The sequence below is a fragment of the Ptychodera flava genome, chromosome 22 (assembly GCF_041260155.1).
Source record: "Ptychodera flava strain L36383 chromosome 22, AS_Pfla_20210202, whole genome shotgun sequence".
Taxonomy (NCBI): Eukaryota; Metazoa; Hemichordata; class Enteropneusta; family Ptychoderidae; genus Ptychodera; species Ptychodera flava.
In genome coordinates, this window is record NC_091949.1 from 22,445,009 (window position 1) to 22,467,873 (window position 22,865).

Here is a 22,865-nt window from a genome sequence, read left to right on the forward strand (position 1 = left end):
AAAAACAAATACATCACTTGAAGGTGTAATGCGATCAGCGTATAGGGTCACGTTCGCTGCTGTATTACTTATAAGATAGGGAAGACTGAACGTTGCTCGTTCTTGAATTAATGGGTCAGCAACCTTTTCAATCAGTTATGTATATCACTAACCGTTTCTATGATATGAGCCACTTAACCGCTTAACACATTTATGACGTCTGACTACGACAATCATGTTCTCTGACTTCAAGGTGTTAAATTATCAGTTTCGTTAATAATTTCTACTTTTCTGTGGCAAGTTGTGTTTTCTTCGGTACACACGGAGTATCTATGATCATATGATATATCGACATTGCTTACACTTTTGACCAGACTCACCATAATATACCGTTTCAATTCAAGTAATGTGCGTCAGAAACGTTAATGAGTACATGGAATTTTAAATTCATATTTGCTCTTCTTTCTCTCTCAATCTATTTATAACATATGCAAGCAACGTCTAATGGTGTCACACAGTGTTTACGATAACGCTGTCCTTTTTTCTGGTCCGCCGTCGACCCAGTTCGGCACAGCGCCTCACACGACAGGAAAAGGTAAGGTTTGGACATTTATTTGAGTAGCTGTAGATGATCTGCTATTAAAGGACGGGGTGTTTATGACGACATCACACCCGGTGAAGCCTATCTGAGGTACACCATGGCCCCGGTGCTTCTGTTTGCCTACGGTTCAGTTTTACACGACGAACGTTTATATGAAACAAGCCCGACTGCTAAATTTCGAACTATAGCCAAGTTACCGGTAAGCGTTCATTACATTTTGCCTTCAAAATTGTGTTTATCATTTCAAGTTGATGTCATTTCCCCAATTATCAGTACCGTTATGGTGTCAACCGATCTAAATGTTTGCATTTCCAGTGACAAGCAGCTTGTTGGACTGTGTGTGGGTTTACTGAAATCCCGACACTGAGATGTACATTTGCTTAGACCATAGTCCCTCCACTGTACGGGACTGTGCGAATAGACCTTTGCGGCTTTGAATAGTTAACCTTTGTAGCTGAAAACAGGCCAAATAAGCGTCACGGTTTAGCAGTTTTTTCGCCTTCTTGAGCATTTTTGCAACAAATTTATAACTTGGTGATCTCAACTAAAGCGAGTGAGTGCTCAACTGCGTATGACTTCATGATCATACTTCAGTCTAGTACTCTCAGATTTCTGTTAAGTTGTTGTACGCCATTACCTGAAGTGTTCTGATTTTTACTTTAAACATTTTACTGCCTGTAATATTTTTTCGCTGTGTTTAATTGTTTCTACGTGTTTTCACAGCTTTCGTTGCTAGGTTAGTTTGGAATCAATGCGACAAACGTTAGCACTTTTAGCAAATTCGTTTTAACGCCGTAATTACAATGTTTGCACAAATATAAGACTTTCGTTCGATCGGAGTTTGTCATTATAATTCACTATGTCACTGCCCTGATTGCAGCGAACTTATAGATTGCGCAGTTTAGCCATCAGCCATTGCACACAAGACATTTTATGATTATAATTCGAGGCATTTCATAAATCGACATGTCTTTATTACCGTCACACTGAACAAATAGACTCTTAACGAGTCGCGTGTCTTCTTTTGGCTGATAGAAAAGACGTCAACGATTTATTATCACATTTAATTCCATTCATCGGTTCAGATCATATCATACGTCGTTTACTGTTGCTTGCTACGCTGTTCAAGATATCTTTACTTCACGTAATAGAACCGTTGCTTTTCGTCTTCACTGTCAAGTCCTCGAAGGTGTTCAATGACACATATATTGATAGACAAAAGGCGCAACGTTCAGATGACATCCTGATACAAACAGGAAGACGTTTATCATCTGCAACTTATGAAAAGTTTGACTCACAATTAATAAAGGGGGCGCACTGTAATAGAGGAATGCAGTCTTTGAGTACATGTTCACCTAACGCGTAAGAGCGGTGCTTGTTTATTAAGCAGTTCCTACAGCTAGACCAAAATGTTGTCAAAGGCCAATCCTTTTACCTTAATTTATTGCACATTGTATTGACTTTCTACTTTTTTTCAATCTTAATCTGATACTGACTTGGAGTTCGTTTGGTTTGTATGAATAAAAGACACTTTGGAGATATCACAGCCACAAATTTAAAAAAAAGACTACATTAAATTGACCCCTTATCCTAAAATCAGCCATACTCAGAACTCTGCAAGAAGTCATGCCTGGACGATGGCTATCCCTCATGGAGTGAGAAATCATTCTTTGATCACCAATACACACAATATGTAGATCGGTGACCGGAAAAACCTCTGAGTACTTTTATCAAAGACTGACAAATCCTTTTGTCAAAGCACAAAAAGAGTTGATGCTTTCACGTCCGTAGACACTCTATTGAAGAAAAGAGATGTCTGTGCTATTCAGTTCCCTACATTGTCGTTGCTCAGTCATAAACGAATCCAGCAATAAAGACATGCACTTTAAGGTGATGTGTTCCCGAGCCTTTCTGTGGAGTAACCCTTACCTTTGGCACTCGGGTTATTCACCAAACATCGGAGACTTGCGTGTCTGGGCGATTCATATACACAGCAAATGTGTTGCGTTTCATTCAAAAATCATACGTCTCTTTGCCATAAGATTTAATGTATAAATATCCCTTGGTCCTTTTTATGTCCTACAAGAAGTTTTGGAGATGACAAGGAGCAATCGCCTACTTTGGGTATTCTACCATGCATTGACCCGACGCTGAAAAATCTAGAACGTTGCTCGCTGTCGCAAGTCATTCAATTTTGGGATCCCTTGCCAACCTTCTCTTGTGTTTGTTTTATTTATTAAATAAAGTTTAACCGTGCACAACAGGAAAGTAGTCTATCTTTACAACAAGCTTTCTAAATGAAATCGCGATAAAGCTAAATTAACCATCAAAATGTGACCAGAGATTGACAATGTTGTGTTCTGATTTTTTGCGTTCGTTTGAAAGAAGTGGCATAAGCTTATTGAAGATCATCACTATTTATCGAGCCTGCAAACTTATTTGTGAATTCACCAACTTTGTTTTTCATTCTGAACATACATGCAGTGTATTCATTCAAGGAAGCACGTTACCCGGATACCATCTGAGCCTTGCTCCGACCTTTCTCCACGTCACTGACTATCAACAAGATGTTCGTGTTCTCTTCAATAGGCATGAGAAGTTGTCTCTTTCTACTGTCGATGCTCTTCGCAATACGCTCAGTTTTAGTCTGTGTAAACACCAACTAGCTCTCACTAGTACCCGTCGAACGATTGTGGCTGGTCTTTTACTCTTGTGAATAAAAAGTCACTGTAATTAAATTGACGGAGGTGTGACAAGGCAAGATCGGGTAGTACGGAATGAATTTAATCTGTGTAATTGCCAACAAAATCATGACATGATGAAATGCAATGGCTACCTGTAACTGTCAAATGAATTTCGCGGGTGATGGTTGCAGCTGGATGGCATTCAGTCAACTTGTGAAAACAGGACGTTAAGGGATATATTTCGTATTGAAAGATTAGGGAGTCTTTATTTGAGTTCTTCACGGTTGCAATCACAGGGGGTCGCATTAGCGTAATTGATGTCGACATCGTATACGCGCTAATGTTCAAGTTCATTGACACATGACGAAGACTAATGGAAATTTCATAGTTGACCAATGAATGTGACAGTGAGATGTTGCACAGTCATGTGTCGCAGTATGGTCCCGTCGTGGATCTCGCAAAAGAAGGATATTGACGCCGTCATGGATTTCTCTAATCCGAAAAAAAACTTTGCATCTTTCTTGATTCTCTTCGCACTGCATCGCCGAACAGAATGTATTGTAAGGGAAAATTAATAATCATTTCTTATTCACCTCTCGGAGCCAGAGTCGTAAAGGAATCGAACACAGTATCAGTGTATAGGCACTTGTTTTCAAACACGATGAAATGAGGAATCAGAAAGGTGAATTTTAAATAAATCAGTTTAACATCCTGTTGACTTGAAAACCACGCCGATCTCCGTTGATTCACCAGAAAGTAATTTAGAATGATTTAATCGACTTTGTCGATCACTTGTCGGCGTTTGAGCCTGCGCATTCTAAATAAGCGTTGCCAGGGACAACGGCATGATGATAGCAATGAATTCTTGGGTTACGTCATTTGTTGGATACAGGGCTATTTTCAATTCTAGAGTAAAAAATTCGTATGATGCAGTTCATTACGAATTGATAATTGACGAAAACTAATCAACCACCCACGACCCATCATAACACGAATCGGCGATTGTCGAGTTTTCTATTCTTTTTGCGGCTCTGAATCAATTTCCGGCGTCAAATATCAATTTCTGATATGATACTTTTCGTAGTGCGATGATACACAGTCATGTGATCAGAAATGCTGCTCGGAAAAATACGTCGAAGTGTTGTGGTATATGCTTTCTTTGTCGTCCAAAAACAAAAACAACCAACCACTTTCAAATAAGCTCTCCTACAATCAAGTTCATACTTTGGTATGAAAATCGTTTCAAAAGCCTACAAATTTGGAAGCTCAACTAGCTCAACATTAGATAGTTTTATTTATTGCGAAATTGAACAACCTTTTTAAAAACCTTGCTTAGATTTTTGTGTAAAATGCCAATAGAGGTTCATTGTGAATGTTTTATTTGTAGAATATGAAAAAGAGCACGAGTGCAGGACTGTTCATGTTTTCATTTATGAGCACAGTGGAGGAGACAGTATCAACAAACACCACTACCCTAAAAATCTTCAGCATGAACACTTGATTTAAGGTCGTATGCCTGTCGAAAGAGAAATACCTTAACTTTTGTTGAAACTTTTCCAAATCAAACTTTCAACCATTCTCTCAACAACTCAAGAATAAAATCAGGGATCACCGTGCAAACTTGACAGTAGAGAAACAGATTACCTAATATTAATTACCGATACTTGAAATTCAAAATGGCCGCCATGTCTGTGTTAGTCTCTATGGGGAAAAATACAATTTCCGGTTTTCGAAAAACTGAGACGGTGGTTAAAATTGTTCTTACTCCAAGAGCTTTACAATGAACCTCCATATGTGGTCGATCTGAAAAGACTTTTCAGAGTTCACATGTCTGTCCTCAAGACGCATTAAAACCTTAAGGAAATATGTCTCTTACTGCAATCATAATAGTTTCAGACAATCATTGCGTTATTTTGCGGCGTACCAGAAGAATAATTCTGTTTGTTTCAGGATAAGGTTACTTGAAGTAACAGACAAGAAGTAAAGTTACAAAAATTGCTTCACCAATGTGTCGTAGATCCCTTTAAATCTGTAAAATAATGGTCTTTGCACATAACATACAGTCTTATGAAATCACCCTCGCTCATATAATGCGTACATTTTTCGCGAAGTTTTATGCTGCCCTGGCGTGAAATCAAATTCGTGCATATCCAGATTTGTGATATTCCACCTTTCGACCACACCCAACATTTTGAGGTGAATTGTACCTCTGGGACAGATATTCGGACTTTCACCTATAGAGTTAATACAGGGATGGCGGCCGTTTTGAATTTCAAGTGTCGGTAAATATTGGATATTTTGTTCTCTAGCAGCAAACTTTGCATGGTGACCCCGATTTATATTCGTGATTTTGAAAGACATTCCATTTGGTTTAAATTTTCCTTGAGGAAAGTCTGAGCAAACGTTTAAGTCTTTCTTTTTCCAGGCGCGAACTGTCTTAAAATATGACTTTGTGTCTAAACTTATGCATAACATAAGGCAAGTGTAGCATTCATCTACTCTATGCACTTATTGTTTCGACAGAATTACAAACTGGTTTTCAACGACGTAGCCGACTTCGAGAGTCCCTGGCACGGTGCCATGGCGAACATTGCCAAATCAGACGGAGACGTTGTGTGGGGTGTTGTGTATCAAATCGATAAAGAAACAATCAAGAACATAGAGAGGCAAGTTACTTTGTATCTCTACATTCATCTAATCTTTGATTAGAATTTTCTAACTTTCAGTACAGATATGACAGACATTGGAAGGGACGATAGCTTTATGAGTAAGATCACTGTTTTGTTTTATAAATCGAGTTCATTTTGTATTCTTTTGCCCTTAGGAAGTTGAAGTATTACATATCAGTCTTGCCGACACATACAGCATCTTTGGTACTCTATAAAATGTCATTGTTACAAATGAATTCTAGTCCGGACAACCAATCAGATATCAATTTGTAAAATTTGAACACACATATAGTCTGTCAAGTCAATTACCAGGCATGTCGATATGACTTTTGGAGTAGAACAAGCAACTTTCTACAAACAGGACAATATAATGAAAAATATATCACAGAAAACAGCTATAACTTGAATTTCAAAGTTGAGTACAATATTTTATACGGAATCCGACCCGTTGCCAGCTCTCTTATCAAAGAAATTAGATAATGGCGGCATGTCACACGCTCCGACAGGTTCCCGACAAGACTTATTATATCATACCAGTATATCGGTGGCGCAAACACAGGGATCTGATTGGTCGAGACGCGAAAGGAACCGTGGTATATGCGTGATTTACAACGGCTGGTACACGCGCGTGCGAGCTCTCGGCTAGAGCAAAAATCCTTTTTTGACGTTCCATGCCAGAATTTCAATATACTGCTATGATATAATAGCAATAAATTACACCCAGCGACAGTATACCACTCGATTTTGACCAGTTCACTTCATATATGCACTCGCTACCGCTCGTGCATATATGTCGTGAACTGGTCAAAATCTTGTGGTATAACGTCGCTGAGTGTGCTTTTTGCTTAAATATATCATGTTCGCAAATTTAAAGCCGCAAGTGCCATTGCCAACCTTCGGAGTAATTTTGTACGCTGCATTAAACGCTGGGCACTTGTGAAATACATATTTTTTAAATTAGTGTCATACCGATAGATTATCTGAGTTCTAATCCCCAGATTTCCCCTTTTCAGGAACATGACTGGATGCCTGGGAATATATCACATGAAAGAGGTAGTTGTGTATTCTCCTGACAACAACGCCCTGGCATGCGTTTGCTTAGAGATGCGTAATGCTTTACCGGGGGCTTCACGACCGTCTCCACAGTACCTCAGCATTATCGTAGCGGGCGCTGCGCATCGAGGTTTGCCTGAGAAATACATCGACATGCTGAAGGACGTTCCCCATAACGGTTACCAAGGAAAACTTGGACTCAGTGAACACATGTTTATGAACACGATATAAGTTTCAGTTCTGAAAGTTGTACAATCCTATGCTCCAAACGTCGTGCACATATTGTATGTAAATGAGCAAGTTGTGTAAACTCAATTCAAACTGATTCCTTTCCTTTTGTGATTTCATAGTTTTTTTGTTGAAGTCAAAGGCAGCGTAACGCTGTCTGTCTGAGTACTTTGGCGTCTATGCATCGATTGTAGTTTCTTGGTCTATTCCCATAGCATACCACCATACCAGTCGTTCGATTTGTCAACTCAGTTATGTTTGTGAAAGTGTAATGAGTACGGCTGCTGTTGGCATATCAACCCCTTGAGTGCCAAAGTTAATTTTTGTCACCTTTATAAAATGTAACCCAACAGTTTTTTCAGAGTTTCAAAAATTTTGGTCAAAAACTGTTAGCAATGAAAATTGATGTCCCTATGGTCCAAAATTGTCAAAAACATTACAGAAAAAATCATCAAAATTGGTAAAATTTTGCACTGAATTTTTGGTGGGAAAATTTCAATTTACAGAACTAGGGTTTTCTGGTCTCGACAGAAATTCAATAATGCTCACGCGCAGTCTATTTTGACAAGCGTGGCACTGAGTAATTCAACAGTCTTTAGCGTGCAGATCACGAGACTTCAATTGATACATGGAACCAAAAACTGCAAGAATACCACTAAAGAGCTGTTGGCTCAGTAATCCATGGATGCAAATCCATCCACAACACATCCGTCCGCAATAATGTGACCATAGCTCTACTTACCTATGTACTCGCTGTCATTTCACAAGAGCTAGCAATAAACAGTAGTTTTTGGGAAAAAATGAATTTCAGTCATCTCAATCTTGCCATCAAAGTCATGTAATGCAACTGATTCTAGTCATCCTGAATTTGTACCGACTATACATCGGTTACTAAAGACGACCAGAAAAGGATTTCAAAAGGGGAAAACCATTGGCTCTGAGCAACAGTTTTGGCTAGATACGAAAATGGAAAGAAACAGTTACATTACAAAACTTTGACGCCAGGAAATCTTAGTCTTCAATGTACCCAGAGACTGTAATTTCCAGAGCTGTTGATTATGACATACACTTTAATATGATCGCCATATCTCATTTATGTCCAAGGCATTGCAATTGGGTACAGCTTGAAATTTTCAGCAGATCATGGACTTTGTAGAGCAATTCATATGAATATCAAGAGACATTTTGGACTGTGCATCCAGATCTTGTAAAATATGCATAAAATGGGATACAAACATGTAATTGATGTAAAATATAATCTGCATGGCGTTAATAAGAACTGTCAAATATGCGTTTGTATATTATGCGTTTTCCTATTGAAATTTTCTTGTTAGAAACGACACGATTTTCCCAGTTTATCGCCTGTACAGCGGCGATAACGTTACGACATTCCACAGAGAAATGTGTTTTTTTATAATGTCAGCGACGAGCTAAGTCTATTCAGCCAGCTAACATATGCCACTTTATCTATTTCGGAGGTGTATAATTTGAATTTGAAGTAAATGACTTTTTTCCTCTGCAGTAAACAAAAAAGAATGAACTATATAACTTTATCACGCCTACCCTCTTTTGCAATTTTAGACGTAAAAACCGCAAGCCTGGTAATATACTGTTATAATGGTTCATTGATCGTATTGGATAAATCCATTTAAATGTCTATAAAGGCGGACATTACACTTCTAATATCATATTTTGAAAATATGTTTACATTTTCGACTAAAAGCGAAATGTTAGTAAAAATCTACCTCTGAGAAACCCTCGTAAGATTCTGCACGTTTCCGTTAATGAAGACGATCGAATGTAGAACATCGCTCAGAGACTACTTCTGGTTGTCTTTGAAAATATACATTAGAAGGGCGGGTCGACCGATCAAGCCAATCGTTCTTTATTGGCGAGGATGAGAAATTTATGTTTTCATCTGTATTCGTCCCTTGATTCCTGGCATGTACATAATTTTACAAAACTTTATTCCTTTGCAAGGGTTTGGGGGAAATTTTGATGACGTTATTTCTGCACTCTTCAAAATGGTTAAATCTTAAATTTTAAGGCTCTGGGCCTAAAATAATTGAATGAGATCATTTATGCATATTTAATTAGTGTGACTTAGTTTTTCTGGGGAAACGCTGTTTCTCCGCGCAGATCATTTTGCAGTGTCGTCATCACATAGTACAAAAATACATATTTTTTTCCATTCATACACAACCAATCTTGATGCAAAAAGAATAATACCACTGAATGCAACAGATGAAAAACCCAGAGTTTTAGATTTTTATTACCGTAATATTAATGCCCAAAAATAGTCAAAAGCTAAAATTAAAGAAATCTTCAGAAGTTAAGTTTGGAAGGAAAGAAACTGGTCGGATCTTAGTCATTCAAAGTTTCTTTTTATTTCATTTCGTGGTGATAGCTTGCGCATCTAAAATACACACGATTGGAACTAATTTGGGATAATTGGACGCTGAAATAATGTCGCTTGCATCTGCATATGTAAGCTCATCTGCTTTTCCTTTTAAGTTATACACTCGCTGATCAAGTAATATGTAATATTACAAAATTAGGCACCTTACACTTTTGAGAATTATGAAACATATGAAGATCCAATTATCCCCAATTAGTTCCAATTAGCTAGTATTTAAAATTGCCTGACATGGCTATTCTATTTGAGTATTATTGAAAATATCACCATGATACGTTCCTAGATCTGGCAATGTTAAGGTCACATTTACCAAAAGGTTAATCTTCATTACATATCGTTGTAAGAAATTCTTGGTGAGTAGCACACATATTTTGTTTTACTAGTCGTGGATTCAAAACATCTAACCAAGCCTGTAATTATTCTTTATTGCTCGACAATGTAGTTTAAACATTTCAAATAGCCGATGAGCTTTTTTTCTTAGGTATGTCTTGACGATGAGATTTCCTTCACTAAAACTGCACCTTCGGTCGTTTCTCTATCCACTCTTTGATCCTGGGAATTGCTGCCACTCTGTCACAGAGTGCGGCCAGTTTGGGATAATCCTTTAGAATTTCTGGTTTTATGCGTTGAATGTTTTCGCCTATCCGACCGAAGAATTTCAAATCCGCCCACGTCAGCTGCAATAAACAAATGTTAATACACAAAACGAATTTCTAAAAATTGTAAGGGTAGATTGTATGGAATAGCGAAAGGAATTAACTTTAGTTATCGTAAAGGTCACAAAGAGACATACTGTAATATTAAACAAGTGTATTTTATTTAACTGTAGCAGTCGGCCTCTGAGATTTTGGGATTTGATATCAGTCGTCTAACAATTCAATGATATACATGGAAGTAAAAGTAATGCAATTTCAGTTATTTAATGTACCAGCGGGAAAAATCAATGAAACATATTTTTACATACCGAGTCACCAACAAAGAACCCGTCTCCTCCATTGTTTTGGGTCAACACTCGTTCCAGATTACTCAGTCCAGGTGGCAGTTTGGCGACAATCTCATCACAGGCGGCTTGCTGGCGTGGAAGAAAAATAACAAGTCCATCTTGACATTTTTTGTATTTGCCTCTGATGATTTTTTCCGTTCAAGCTATCATGATGAAATGCAAATCGCTCAGAAGTGTTGTCTGGTAACTCACAGACTCTGGATCTATCTCGCTCCAGGGTCTATGGGTAACTAGAGCGCTGCATTTCTTACTTTGTCACGTCAATATTCTGTTCACAACCGTTTAAAGAGATCGGCAGGATAAAAGGTTCAACTGTGCTCACACACAGAACAATTCCAAGTCATGGTCATACCAAGGTTTATTTGACATTAATCGTATTATGCATACATGTTAGTTGATTACTAATTTCAGAAACCTGTTACAATCTATACAGAGGAACGGACACATCTTTACGTTCCCGTCCCGAATTATGATGGCTGTGCGGATTATACTTAAGATATGCACTGGTATTCAACACCTCGCTATAACCTTTAAAGGGAAACAGTCGTTGGAACTGCGCCTGTGCGAGTTTCTTGTTAACAAACAATGTATTTCGTGCACGATATCTAGATGCACCTCATCATCATAGCTGCAACATTTAAATTATACGATATGTGGATTATGACAGACATGTTTTAACTTTCATCAATCACCATCGTACCATGGATACAGTGTTTACATTGGTCGTATGGCACCCATACGTCCAGTAAGCACAGTTCCGACGACTGTATCCCATTAAGCGTTTAATACATTTACCTTCTTATCCTCTGGAGCAAAGTTATACACCCTGATCGGAGGAAATAAGTCTTCGGCGGCGTCTACTATCATATCCACTTTCGCTCTTTCCATGTTTGTTTTTCCGGCCAAGCCTAGGTGAAAATATAACGTGATCACCAAATTATTTGAGAACTGAATGAGTTCAGTATTTGGCATTATCGATGTTGAATCCCGACGCTATTGTATCGATGATCATCCTATCCGACTTCTTTCCTAATTGTTCAGAAGAAATGAATCAATATCACCAAGTAAACGTCTACATGACAAGATATTTCATAATAGTATAGTGCTGTGTTATACAGGTAGTGACAGCTGATCTCTAATTAAAGGTTGTACGCGCCTCTAAAGTGAAAGACTTAAACTTTGCTCAAACTTTCCTGAATGAAACTTTCAACCTTTCTCTTACCAAATCAACCATATAAATGGGATAAGTGATAAGCTTAAGTATATATTATTCATTTTCTTCGTACAGCTCGGATAATACTCGTGACGTAATAACCGTACCACCAGTCGAAGACGAGTGATGACACGATCATTACGTCACGAGTATTTTCCTTCGATGAATGAAGACAAATATTAGCATAGGGAATATATCTAATTACGTTATTGCGTTTATTTATTTGCGATGGTTTTGCTATGAATATTAGATTTTCGCAGGTATTCCTAGAGTCTATTGCATTTGTAGTATACTCCATAGTGACGGTAATTTGTCATGGCTAGAAGCAATGAATTCATATTCAAATTACTAATTCTTACCAAATTCATTTGCAAGGTAACGACCTATGGCGTGGCTGTGGGCTAACACAACACCGCCCTCTATCTCCAAAACAGGAACCTGTTGGAAAGGAAGCGCTGGGAGAAAACAAAGTCAAGACATTATAAATAATGATGGTAAACGAATCAGTGCAAACAATAATTGGCACATCACGTATTAATCATTCTTTTGTAGAATAGCTTACTTGCTTATAGTAATGTTGTGTCAGGCTGTGTTGATGGCATGTGCAAGAGGTGAAGCAGGGCAGATTAGGAAGTGTAAGACTTGAAACATTTTCGAAACTATAATCTCTATTCTTCAATGTTTGTATTTGTGAATCCTACCTCCCCAAAATGTGAGTCACATTTTGTACCGACTATAAACTATAAAATTTTCTTTCACAAACCGCGCACAAAAGCATTGTCGAAGACTTTTGACAATCACAGTGGAAACATGTACAAACCTGTGTGCATGCCAATTCAATATTGACGAACAGACATTGGCAGGGAGACATATGCAAAAGCCACGTGCATGCGCCCATCTCATTAGGCTATCTCAACGAACCACTGTTTAATTAAGGATGCGTTTCTTATCGACGTTCCCTTAAAAAGTCAACTGTTATCATGCTAACGTGCGCGCGCGCCTAACAGTTAATCAGCCTGCTTGATCTTTGAAAGCCCAATAAAGTATTCACACTGAAATCGGGTCTACATATTACTTGCTTTGATCTCAAATTGTACCTGTCCCTGATGAGAAAGTGGCGCACCCAGAAAGCATGGGAAGGTGCTCGTGACATACAGGTCAACTTGCCCTTTGTTGAAAACGAATCTCTCGGTCTGAAGGTCAATCGTTTGTTCACGGTGGTCGCGTGATCCCATAACATCTCATGGCGACTGAAAAAGGAGATTCAGTCTGGATATCTCAGAAAGATATCGCGTCTCAAAATGCTTCAATTGGCTACCAGTCTACACAATGCATGGCTTGACCTAAATAGCTCAAAGTTTTGTTTGAGAGGTTCAGTCGGGCGACAATATCCTTTCACAATGTCTATGGCAAAGCCTTGAGCTGGCATACCACTAGAAGATAATCATGCAATTAGGGCAATCTCTGCAGTAGGAGTCTATGACGTCATGACGTCATATGCTTAAGGGATTCGTCTCTGTCGTCTTGACCACAATTCGAGCTCTTCGCTGGGATTGGGACAAAATAATAAAAAGTACCCACATTTCTTTGCAACCTCCCATTCTTCCGGCTTCCTGCTTACCCGGTTGTCTTCAAACTCGACACCTGCCGCAGCAAATATTAATCTTATAAACTCGGCACGAGCGTTAAAGTTGAAATAGGTGAGCTTGTATTTACACGTAGACATGTTTAGCTGTTCACGGAGCAGTGGGCGAAAACGCGCTGTCTATTCTATGCCCTGTTGCAGCTCGAAATAGTCACCTACCACCTGACCCAAATGAATGAGAAAAGCTCTGGGTGGTACCAATATTTTGACCCCGACGAATGGCTGACCTAATCGACTTGGAGGTCAGATAATGACACTGATTAAGGGCCCGTGTGCGTTCAGTTATATTTTCTCTTTCCTCTACGTCTTACCTCGTTTATTTCACAGAGGCAAAAGTAAACAGAATCATACATCCCAAACAAACAAATGAACGAACGAACGAACGAACAAACAAACAAACAAACGAACAAACAAACAAACAAACAAACACAAACGATCGAAATACTGTAAAATATCATCAGGATTATTCTTTGACCAAAAAATCCATGCAATACCTTATCTTGTTAGAGTAAAAAATCTTCTTCTGTCTCTGTCTAAATTACATAACCCCTGACCACTTTAAAACGATACACCCCTAGAATATATGTAAATAGTTTTCGACCCAAACGCTGTTGCAAGACAAATGTGATTACATTGTCAATAATTTATTTGCTATATTTGTGCTATTTACAGACTTTAATTCGGTGGATAATGGCTCAGATAATGTTAATTTTCTATTGACTGAGTCGACTGATATTTCACATGAGACAGAAACTGGAAAGGAATATGACGGCAAACAAATAGGGATAATCGTAAAGTTAGTATGATATGACAGAGCATCTGCACAAAAATGCTTTGAGGGATCTCTGATGTCGCATGGTATCGTCTGTGGAATGGGGACAGTATAAACGTCCTCTTCCGCAGACAGACGATGTCGATCAAACACATGCCATTTTGGTGATGGTTCGGCTATCTGTCTTGACTAACTGATCTCTATCACTAAAATTGCACCTCTGGTCGTTTCTCTATCCACTCTTTAATCCTGGGAATCGCAGCAACTCTATCGCAAAGAGTGTTGAGTTTTGGATACTGCTTTAGAAATTCCGGATTCAAACGCTGGATATTATTGCCTATCCGACCGAAGAACTTCAAGTCCGCCCAGGTCAACTGAAATAAACAATAATGCCACCTTAGTCACAGACTGCAGCTCAAATAATAAACAGTGACATGACAGTAGAAATGAAAGTGAAAGAAATCAAAAGAAAGATTAAGAAACTAACATGAGAAATTTAAGTTCAAACTGAAAACCCTGCAATCACATTGGCGCAAAGAAGTAGACAGAAAGAAGACACGGTCTGTCTCCAGAAAAGCTGTCATGAAAACTTTTGTAAAGATAAGTTATGTGTTTCAAATGCCGTGGGATCAAAGATTGACTGGGCAAACTAAATTGACATATAGTACTAAAAATTTCCGAAACTTTATGCGAACAACTTAAATTTCAATCAGCTTAGGTCGCTATTGTGACCTATCTTAATCGATGATTGACGCAGAGGCAAGAAATGCACCCATGACCAAATGACGATGACGTCTATGTTGAAATCTTTTGACAACGAATCATCTCATGATCAGGTACTGGTCCTATGACAAATATTTGACACAAAATATTCAAACACTTGTAGTCAACTTATTCTATTTTATTTCCCTTATAATGTAGGACACTTATTTGAACACGGATGCTGGAGTCATGTCGGTTTCATCTGCAAATGTAAGCTTATCTGCTTTTCTTTTTAAGTTACACACTTGTTTTCATGATTAATTTGTAATATTGCAACATTCAGCCATTGGACACCTACCACTTTTGAGAAATTTGAAAAATATGTTGATCCAATTATCCCAAATTAGTCCCAATCTTGTTCTATTGAAGGGTTTATTTTTACATACCGACTCATCAAAAAAAAATTAAATTTGTGATTTATTTTTACATACCGAGTCACCAACAAAGAACCCATCTCCTCCATTGTTTTTGGTCAACAATCGTTCCAGATTGCTCATTCCATGTGGCAGTTTGACGAAAATGTCATCAAAGGCCGCTTGCAAGTGCTTGCATGACAGAAAACAGATCCAATATTAAAACAGAAGAAACAGCTCGATCCTAGCACAGCTACCGATAAACTTTAAAATCCAGAATGATGTATCGATTTTTTTCTATATGTGACAAGACTATGTTTGGACTTCGTATCTTATTAATTCATAAATCACAGGCGTACTCCCAATAAGAGACCAGCTGTTCAGAAGATGTTACAGTGCATTCCAAATACATTTTTTTGTTATTGAACTTTTGATTCAGCCCGACTGATGAGACTAAAAATAATGTATGACTATTTGTACTCGATTTTGTACCTTCTATCTTAATCTTAACATTAGGCATATGCTGCAAACTAAAAATAAATAGTCTACGAAATATGATATTGATATAATATTAACATATGTTATTAATATCATAGGTATGAAATATCATGAAATGTTGGTGTTATTGATAAAACCGTTTTGATATTTCGTTAGGGTTGAGCTTAAAGATTTTCTGCTCAGCTATACTTGATAAAATCACTGAATGTGTATGAATTGTACTTGAAATAGTAGTCTACGGTTCGTCCTGAACAGTATGGGTATATGAAAAGGGAAGACAGCTATCTTATTAGGCCCGTCCCTCTCTACATGTGCATGAAAACCTTCCGTTTTACAAACTTCCATGAACTTATTTGCCGTTTCTCCTTCGCAGGACTGATTATTGATAATACGACCGTCAAATCTACCTTGTTTGATCCTTCTTGAATGTCGCCCTGTGAAGCTATCGTTCTTGAAATGGAGTGTCAAGTCTTTCATTCAGTTTTTTCTAAATCACGGCATTTTCTTGATTGTGACATTGAGAATGTCAGTAAAATTCAATATTTTCAGCTACCGTTGGTTATTTAGCACAGATCGTGTATTAAAGCTGATATCAAAGAGCGGTTGACCAATCAGCATTTATCAACCGCTGACGTCATGACGTACCGCCATGATTCAACTGTGACCTTACAGATGTTGACAATCTGATATGTGAATATTTGAAGTCCCCCCACATTACACGTTGTGATATAACTGGACTTATGAATTTTATTATTATGATACCCATGTCATATTATACCCATATCATATTTTTTAGACTTTTTTATTCCTAGCTCGCCTGTGTATGTGTGGTAATGGAATGTCAGTTGTCTCCCAATCACTGTACCTTTGCGTTGTTGTATTTGGCGTGAAAATACACTCTCATTGGCGAGTACAATTCTTCAGTTGCGTCCGCTATCATGTCAACTTTTGCTTTTTCCAGATTTGTTTTTCCAGCAAAGCCTGTAGTAAAGCATATCACGTAGGTTACATGATAATTTTGTTTCTTTTAATTCAGCATACGTTAATAAATTCACGACTTATGATGAAATAATTGACCTGTTATTCTCATAGATTCCATATTATTAAATGGTTCTATGAAAGTCAAAGCTATTGTAAGAAATTTGAAACGTTACTTTGATATCATCACTTTCAAAAAAAAAGTGATTTAATTACCAAGGCGTCGGACATCATTAAGTTGCAGTGACGTGATATAACACTTTCAAGTTGCCGTATAGACAAAGCAATTTCAGGCAACCGAGAAAACCACGTTATAACCAGTAACCAGAACCTATAGCGTACCTGTATGTTAGAAATGTGTCAGTCTGCTGTTACAACACTGAACCTAAGTTTGTAAAGCATAAACCAATATAAGGCCAAAAACCAAACAATCTTCATCACTTATTTCCTAAGTAGGATAGCTAAACGAGATTGTACTTTTTTCAGGAATCTCTTTATTTCTCCAATACTTAATAACAACTAAATACAGTTTGTATCTCGAGAGACGTTAAATACTTAAAATGTATTTCCTGAGCAACGCCGGTGAAACAACTGGAACTCGTTCGCTAAACAAGCATCTAGACGATTTACGTAAAGACCTATTTGCAGTCCCTTCAAAACAATAGAAACTGCGATTCAAGGGAACAAATTATTGTTCACCTTGCCTAAAAATTTTGATGGTCTGAGGGTAAATGGTTCTCACACTATTCTTCGTGGCATTAATAGTTGTAATTCTTGGCGGTCATGAATTTGAAAGAAACTTAAACGACCAGAAATTTGTTTCAGATTTAGTGCCCATTAAGTTAAGTTAGCAGTTACCAGAGTTGCTTGTTAAGATCAGAAGCAGTGAAAGTGTTGACTCTTACCAAATTCATTGGCAAGGTAACGAGCTATGGCGTGGCTTTGGGCTAAAACAACACCGCCCTCTATTTCCAGAACTGGAAGTTGCTGGAACGGAAACGCTGAAAAACAATCACAGATTGGCATTAATCATGATGACCAAAAGGAAGGCAGCAATTGTTAATCAGTAGGAAAGACACTTCTCGGTGGTATTATGTTAGGAAAGCAAGAAATGCTGGAATATTGTACAAACTTTTTAAATAAATAAATAAATAAATAAATAAATAAATAAATAAATAAATAAATAAATAAATAATTGATATAAATAAATAAATAAATAATTGATATAAATAAAAACTAATTCTTATCAATGCGTTAAAAATCTAAATACACTTTACAAACACTCACTACACTCTACAAACACAAGCAAATCTATTATACATGATAAAAATATCAGCAATTAAATAGTAAAAAGGAAACTTTTAAATTTTAATATGATACGTCTGTTAGTGTATACATGTATATAAAATTAAGTTATTGTAAAACACTTCGTATTAGCTGCATACCTTTTTAGCGAAGTGGGTATTTTAAGTGCTTGGTTCTTAATTTATCTAAAACACTTTGAGCATAATGCTAATGTAGGGAAATGTTTGAATTACCTAACATGACATGTTGAAAAGTGGTTTGAAACTTTAAAGGATGCCAGTCTGCTTCGTCAGATGGTGCTTAGCCCCGAAAGTGTTTTAAGAGGTAATGGTATATGTGATACATCTATCTACCTATATATATCTGTCTGTCTATCCTTCCGTCCGTCCGCCCGTCAATCCGCACGTCCATCCATCCATCTATCTATCTATTCGCCTATATGTCTACATGCAGAGGCTTGTATATTCATACAACAGTAACTACAGCAGCAATAGATACTCGCCTTGATTACTTTTTGGTGTTGATTTGTAATTTAGTGCAGCAACATGAATGATCCTAGTTTTTTATATGACTTTACAGTTGTTTGTTGCTATTAAGGTAACTTCCTTCTAATTGTAACAATTAAGTGATCTGTGCGTTAGACTACATAAGTGTATACCACTCCTGTAGTCGGAAGTCACCATTTATTTGCAGTTTCCATGACCCTTGAACTCTAGGGTGTAAACGCTGACACATAAAGAAATGCGTAGTATATAAGTCAAGCTGGTTCGTCTCATTGAGACAAATTTTGCAAGTCAACTGACCATTTGATTCCGCAAATGTACAGGCTGGTGGAGTCTCATACTGTTTTCACCTCAACAGCAGAACTGTTTAACACACAGAGTCGTATAGATTACACAATGGAAACACCTACATTTGTTCACAACTGCCCATTCTTGCTCGAATGGCGACACAGCCAGTCTTTCGTCTTCATACTGGACACCAGCAGCCGCAAAGATTAATCTAATCACCTCTGCACGAGCGTTGAAGTTAAAATAAGTCAACTTGTATTTGTATGTGGACATGTTAGGTTGATATTTCAGCAGTGGTTAACGTTTCCTGTGTGGTAGAAGTAATGGTCCTCTGCAAATGTAGGCAAAAAGTGGATGAATTTGATTTGCTTTGAGTCTGTAATATTCCTAATAAAATGCGTACTTTGTTTCTTCTCCTATATCTCTGTACATCATATCCCTTGATTACGTATTCAACTCTGCTGTAATCTGCCCGTCAACACTGCCCGATATCTTGATCTTATCAGCGCACGACGTCGGCCTGTCAACGTCGCATGAGAGGTTAAAGTAGTAAGGGGAGAACCATTTTATTTCTGGGGGGGTATGGAGGAAGCAATTTTTTTCCTGTCAGAGTGACAGCAATTTTTTTTCTACTGTCAGACCTGCATCATTTTTTTTTCAAATGGAGTAGCAGTGCAATTTTTTTTATTGGTCATCAAGTTTGTAATGCGTTGTATATAAGGGAGTCGTCATTATTTACGGCCTGAAACTCCGAAATTTCGAGTGACCCCCCCCCCCTCGCCAACCATGATGAATTTGAGTAACCTCCCTCTCTAACTCTGAAATTTTGACTGATCCCCCCACTTAGAAAAGTTAAATACCAATACATGTAATTGTAAAATTTACAAAATACAGCAACACTAAAGACCTTTCAAATCCTGATGTACCCTGCTAGACTATCATCAGTTATCTCATGATGGTTCAAAAAAGGTGAACCCATCAAAATGAAATTCAAGGTCACAATAAAATAAAGATATAAAAGCTCACGCAGTATCTAACCATATAGTATATTGTTTAATTTGGATTGGTATTATGACAGGGTTTTCACTAGGATATCTGACCGGGCAGAATTTGAAAGTACAGGGGGAGAACACGCGAGAGGCTTAGGGGGAAAGTGTCACAGGGGCTTTCCCCTATCTTGCATGGAAATTTTTAAGATATTGATGTGTGCAATGGTGCAGTCTGGTGCAATCTGAGAGGTGTTTTTTATTTTTTTACTAAATGGAACTGTTAGAAAAGGGGAGAGCACGACAGAGGGGTTCCCCCTCTGCTATTGGAAATTTTGAGAAATTGATGTGTTTAATGGTGCAATCTTAGAGGAGTTTCAGTTTATTTTGCACTCAGTAAAACTGTTTGAAAATGACATTGAACACTGATATTTTTACATTTTTTGCATGATCAGTGTTTTAGTCACAATATTCAACAACCAAACAATGACAATACAATTTGTGAAAAACAGTTCTGTTTGCCAGAGACTGAAGACAAATGAATATACAGGAACGGAAAATCTGTGACCTTCTTGTGTCATTTCTCCAGCTGCCAGCTTCTAATGAAAAGCCTGAATATGGTATGTTTAACTGTCAAAATGGTCATTGAACTGAGGTAAATTAAAACATGTTTCTGTGATAATAAAGGATGAATTCACAACAGCTAGTTAAGTTTTGTCCTATATCCTGTGAAAATTTTGAGAAATTGATGTGCGCCACGGTGCAGTGTAGTGCAATCCGAGAGGTATTTTCAATTTGTCTTTTACCAGTAAAACTGTTAGAAGACCCAAGGGGGGAGAGCACGAGAGGGGGTCCCCCCCTCTCGCATTGAAAATTTTGAGAAATGGATGTGTGCAATGGTGCAATCTGAGATGTTTCAATTTATTTCGCACAAAAAATTGAGTAACCCCGTCCCCTCTTCCTCTCCACATTTTGAGTAACGCCCCCTGAAGTTTTCAATTTTTTTAGTGACCCCCTCCCCCCTCACATTCCTCCGAATACATGGCGAGACACCGGTGAATCGATAGTGTTTTGACCCTGGTCATGTGATCTCAGTCCCCGGTAAACCGGTTTGTTGATTGAGTGATTCGTCTTAACGGTGTTTAAGAACCAAGAATGGGGTTCCTTCATCAGTCGCTCTCTTGTTTTGTATCCCCTCCGCTTGGTTGTGTGATTATTAAGTCATCTTCGTCCTCAAAGAGGAGAAGCCAGATTAGTTATTGAGAGAGTTCGCCACTATTGACGGACTCTATAGTGAGCGATCCGGTGTGTGGTGTCATATTATAATTAACATGACCAAGCATCGATGTAAGTTCTCAGGGAAGATGTTATCTTTTGTGGTCAGAGAAACAAGGCTCACACATTGTATTTCATTATATTTGTTGTTCCTCAATTTTTCATTGTCAACTTGTACATCTTTCTAACATATTTCTATTGAGAGAATAATATATTGGTTTTAACACTAGTTTATCGACTCCTGTCTTGTGTTTTAAATTTTCACAATTTACAGAAGTCAAATAGTCCCCTTTAGATAGTGCCTATGCCATTGAGATATTGCAACAGAAATCCTAAAATATGATTTCTTGGGTCAGAAAAGGGAAGGAAAACATTGAGTGTACTGAGGTGTAAAGTAGACCTATGTAGTGCATGCTTATATCATAAGTGCTGGGAAAAAACATAGAATTGCTTGTGGTAAAAACATTTGCGCCGCCTATGGAGGCGCGCCGGCAAAGAATACATGAGAATAAGGTTTCCAAATTTTGCTAATTTCTGGTGCATTGTGACAATTTTTTTTTCACTTCTGTCTGTTATGACAATTTTTTTTTCTCAGGCCATGACAGGATCAATTTTTTTTACTTCTATCTCACCTGGTGACAATTTTTTTTTCTCAAAATCCTCCATACCCCTCCCCAGAAATCAAATGGTTCTCCCCTAAACAGAGAAGAAGTCTTTTACCACTGTTTTCTTGGAGTATGTCGTGTGAAGATACAATCCCTTAAAAACAGGTAAACACGATGGACCACTGCGAAGGCAGTGTTTGTGGCCTAATTACGGCAGTGAGTGGCCAACTGATTGTGGTTGCGAAGTGTTAATTACATGTAAGTGGTGTAGTTATTTGATGTAAAAACTATAGACTGAAAACGGGCAATGTTAAAAGCACAGCATATTCTCCCGTTTCTCCCCTGCTTGACCCAGAGCTAAAACCTACCCGTATAAATTCAAAATGACTGCGCTGATATTCTGACATCGGGGTCATAACACAATGAAAACGTGCATATTGATAAAGCACACTTTGACATTTGGTATGACCATAAAAGTCTGCAGGTATTATAAATGCCCTACTTCTTTGAAGCAAGAAACGCAATAACATGCAGATTTTTTCCCCATTGGAAAGAATAAATATCCCGTTGCTAGAAAAATAAGTACAACTGTATTCTGTATAGCTGAAGACACACTTCTTGAGAATTTTTACAAAAATGCTATCGCCTGGGAAATGAGAAGAATAGTGTGCTTTCAAGTGAGTTTGAAAGATTATGAAACAATCCTTTAAACAACGTAAATTTGTCAATATTTGGAATACATATCAGACTTCACTGTGGAATTACCTATGGTACACTATCACATGGATCATGGGATACCTCTTGAACCGTGAAATGTTAGCGTGTGTTTTCAGCTACATATATCCAGTGAAGGAGAGGGGCAGACAAGAGTTAAAGAAGATTTAAACTATAAACCAGTGTCACAGATCCAAGGGATTGGTAGAAGAGGGAACTACTGCCCTCCCCTTGGCTCCATCATGATACCATTTAGTATAAAAGTACCAGTGTATGTGGCAATACGAAATTACACTGACATTTTGTGACTTTGCCAAGCTTCAACACAGGAAGCG

The 22,865-nt window shown here is 37.9% G+C and overlaps 3 protein-coding genes across 3 annotated transcripts; 1 reads left to right on the forward strand and 2 right to left on the reverse strand.

Annotated features, from left to right (window-relative positions):
• The first annotated feature begins 599 nt into the window (after positions 1-599).
• On the forward strand, positions 600-9,461 carry LOC139122967 (gamma-glutamylcyclotransferase-like). Its single transcript, XM_070688890.1, has 3 exons — positions 600-779; positions 5,788-5,930; positions 6,947-9,461. Exons 1-3 carry the CDS (start codon positions 678-680, stop codon positions 7,215-7,217), a joined length of 516 nt encoding a protein of 171 aa, XP_070544991.1. The 5' UTR covers positions 600-677; the 3' UTR covers positions 7,218-9,461.
• On the reverse strand, positions 9,460-13,702 carry LOC139122966 (hematopoietic prostaglandin D synthase-like). Its single transcript, XM_070688889.1, has 5 exons — positions 13,428-13,702; positions 12,206-12,301; positions 11,429-11,541; positions 10,595-10,702; positions 9,460-10,307 (listed from the first exon to the last, which is right to left on the reverse strand). The coding sequence occupies exons 1-5, from the start codon at positions 13,570-13,572 to the stop codon at positions 10,140-10,142; spliced, it is 630 nt and encodes a 209-aa protein (XP_070544990.1). The 5' UTR covers positions 13,573-13,702; the 3' UTR covers positions 9,460-10,139.
• Positions 13,703-14,221: 519 nt separating this feature from the next.
• On the reverse strand, positions 14,222-19,413 carry LOC139122965 (S-crystallin SL11-like). Its single transcript, XM_070688888.1, has 5 exons — positions 19,073-19,413; positions 17,760-17,855; positions 16,742-16,857; positions 15,457-15,570; positions 14,222-14,637 (listed from the first exon to the last, which is right to left on the reverse strand). The coding sequence occupies exons 1-5, from the start codon at positions 19,221-19,223 to the stop codon at positions 14,470-14,472; spliced, it is 645 nt and encodes a 214-aa protein (XP_070544989.1). The 5' UTR covers positions 19,224-19,413; the 3' UTR covers positions 14,222-14,469.
• Positions 19,414-22,865: the final 3,452 nt, after the last annotated feature.

What these genes read in the sequence shown, in the direction of transcription:
- LOC139122967 (XM_070688890.1), top strand. Translation starts at nt 678, where the DNA reads ATGGCCCCGGTGCTTCTGTTTGCCTACGGTTCAGTTTTACACGACGAA. An exon ending in GAACTATAGCCAAGTTACCG is followed by an intron (nt 780 to 5,787) that starts GTAAGCGTTCAT and finishes TTGTTTCGACAG; the next exon opens with AATTACAAACTGGTTTTCAA. An exon ending in ACAATCAAGAACATAGAGAG is followed by an intron (nt 5,931 to 6,946) that starts GCAAGTTACTTT and finishes TCCCCTTTTCAG; the next exon opens with GAACATGACTGGATGCCTGG.
- LOC139122966 (XM_070688889.1), bottom strand. Translation starts at nt 13,572, where the DNA reads ATGTCTACGTGTAAATACAAGCTCACCTATTTCAACTTTAACGCTCGT. An exon ending in TTGCTCCAGAGGATAAGAAG is followed by an intron (nt 10,703 to 11,428) that starts GTAAATGTATTA and finishes CTTCCACGCCAG; the next exon opens with CAAGCCGCCTGTGATGAGAT. An exon ending in GGTTCTTTGTTGGTGACTCG is followed by an intron (nt 10,308 to 10,594) that starts GTATGTAAAAAT and finishes TGTTTATTGCAG; the next exon opens with CTGACGTGGGCGGATTTGAA.
- LOC139122965 (XM_070688888.1), bottom strand. Translation starts at nt 19,223, where the DNA reads ATGTCCACATACAAATACAAGTTGACTTATTTTAACTTCAACGCTCGT. An exon ending in ATGGGCAGTTGTGAACAAAT is followed by an intron (nt 17,856 to 19,072) that starts GTAGGTGTTTCC and finishes ATTGTTTTTCAG; the next exon opens with CGTTTCCGTTCCAGCAACTT. An exon ending in CCAAATACAACAACGCAAAG is followed by an intron (nt 15,571 to 16,741) that starts GTACAGTGATTG and finishes CTGTCATGCAAG; the next exon opens with CACTTGCAAGCGGCCTTTGA.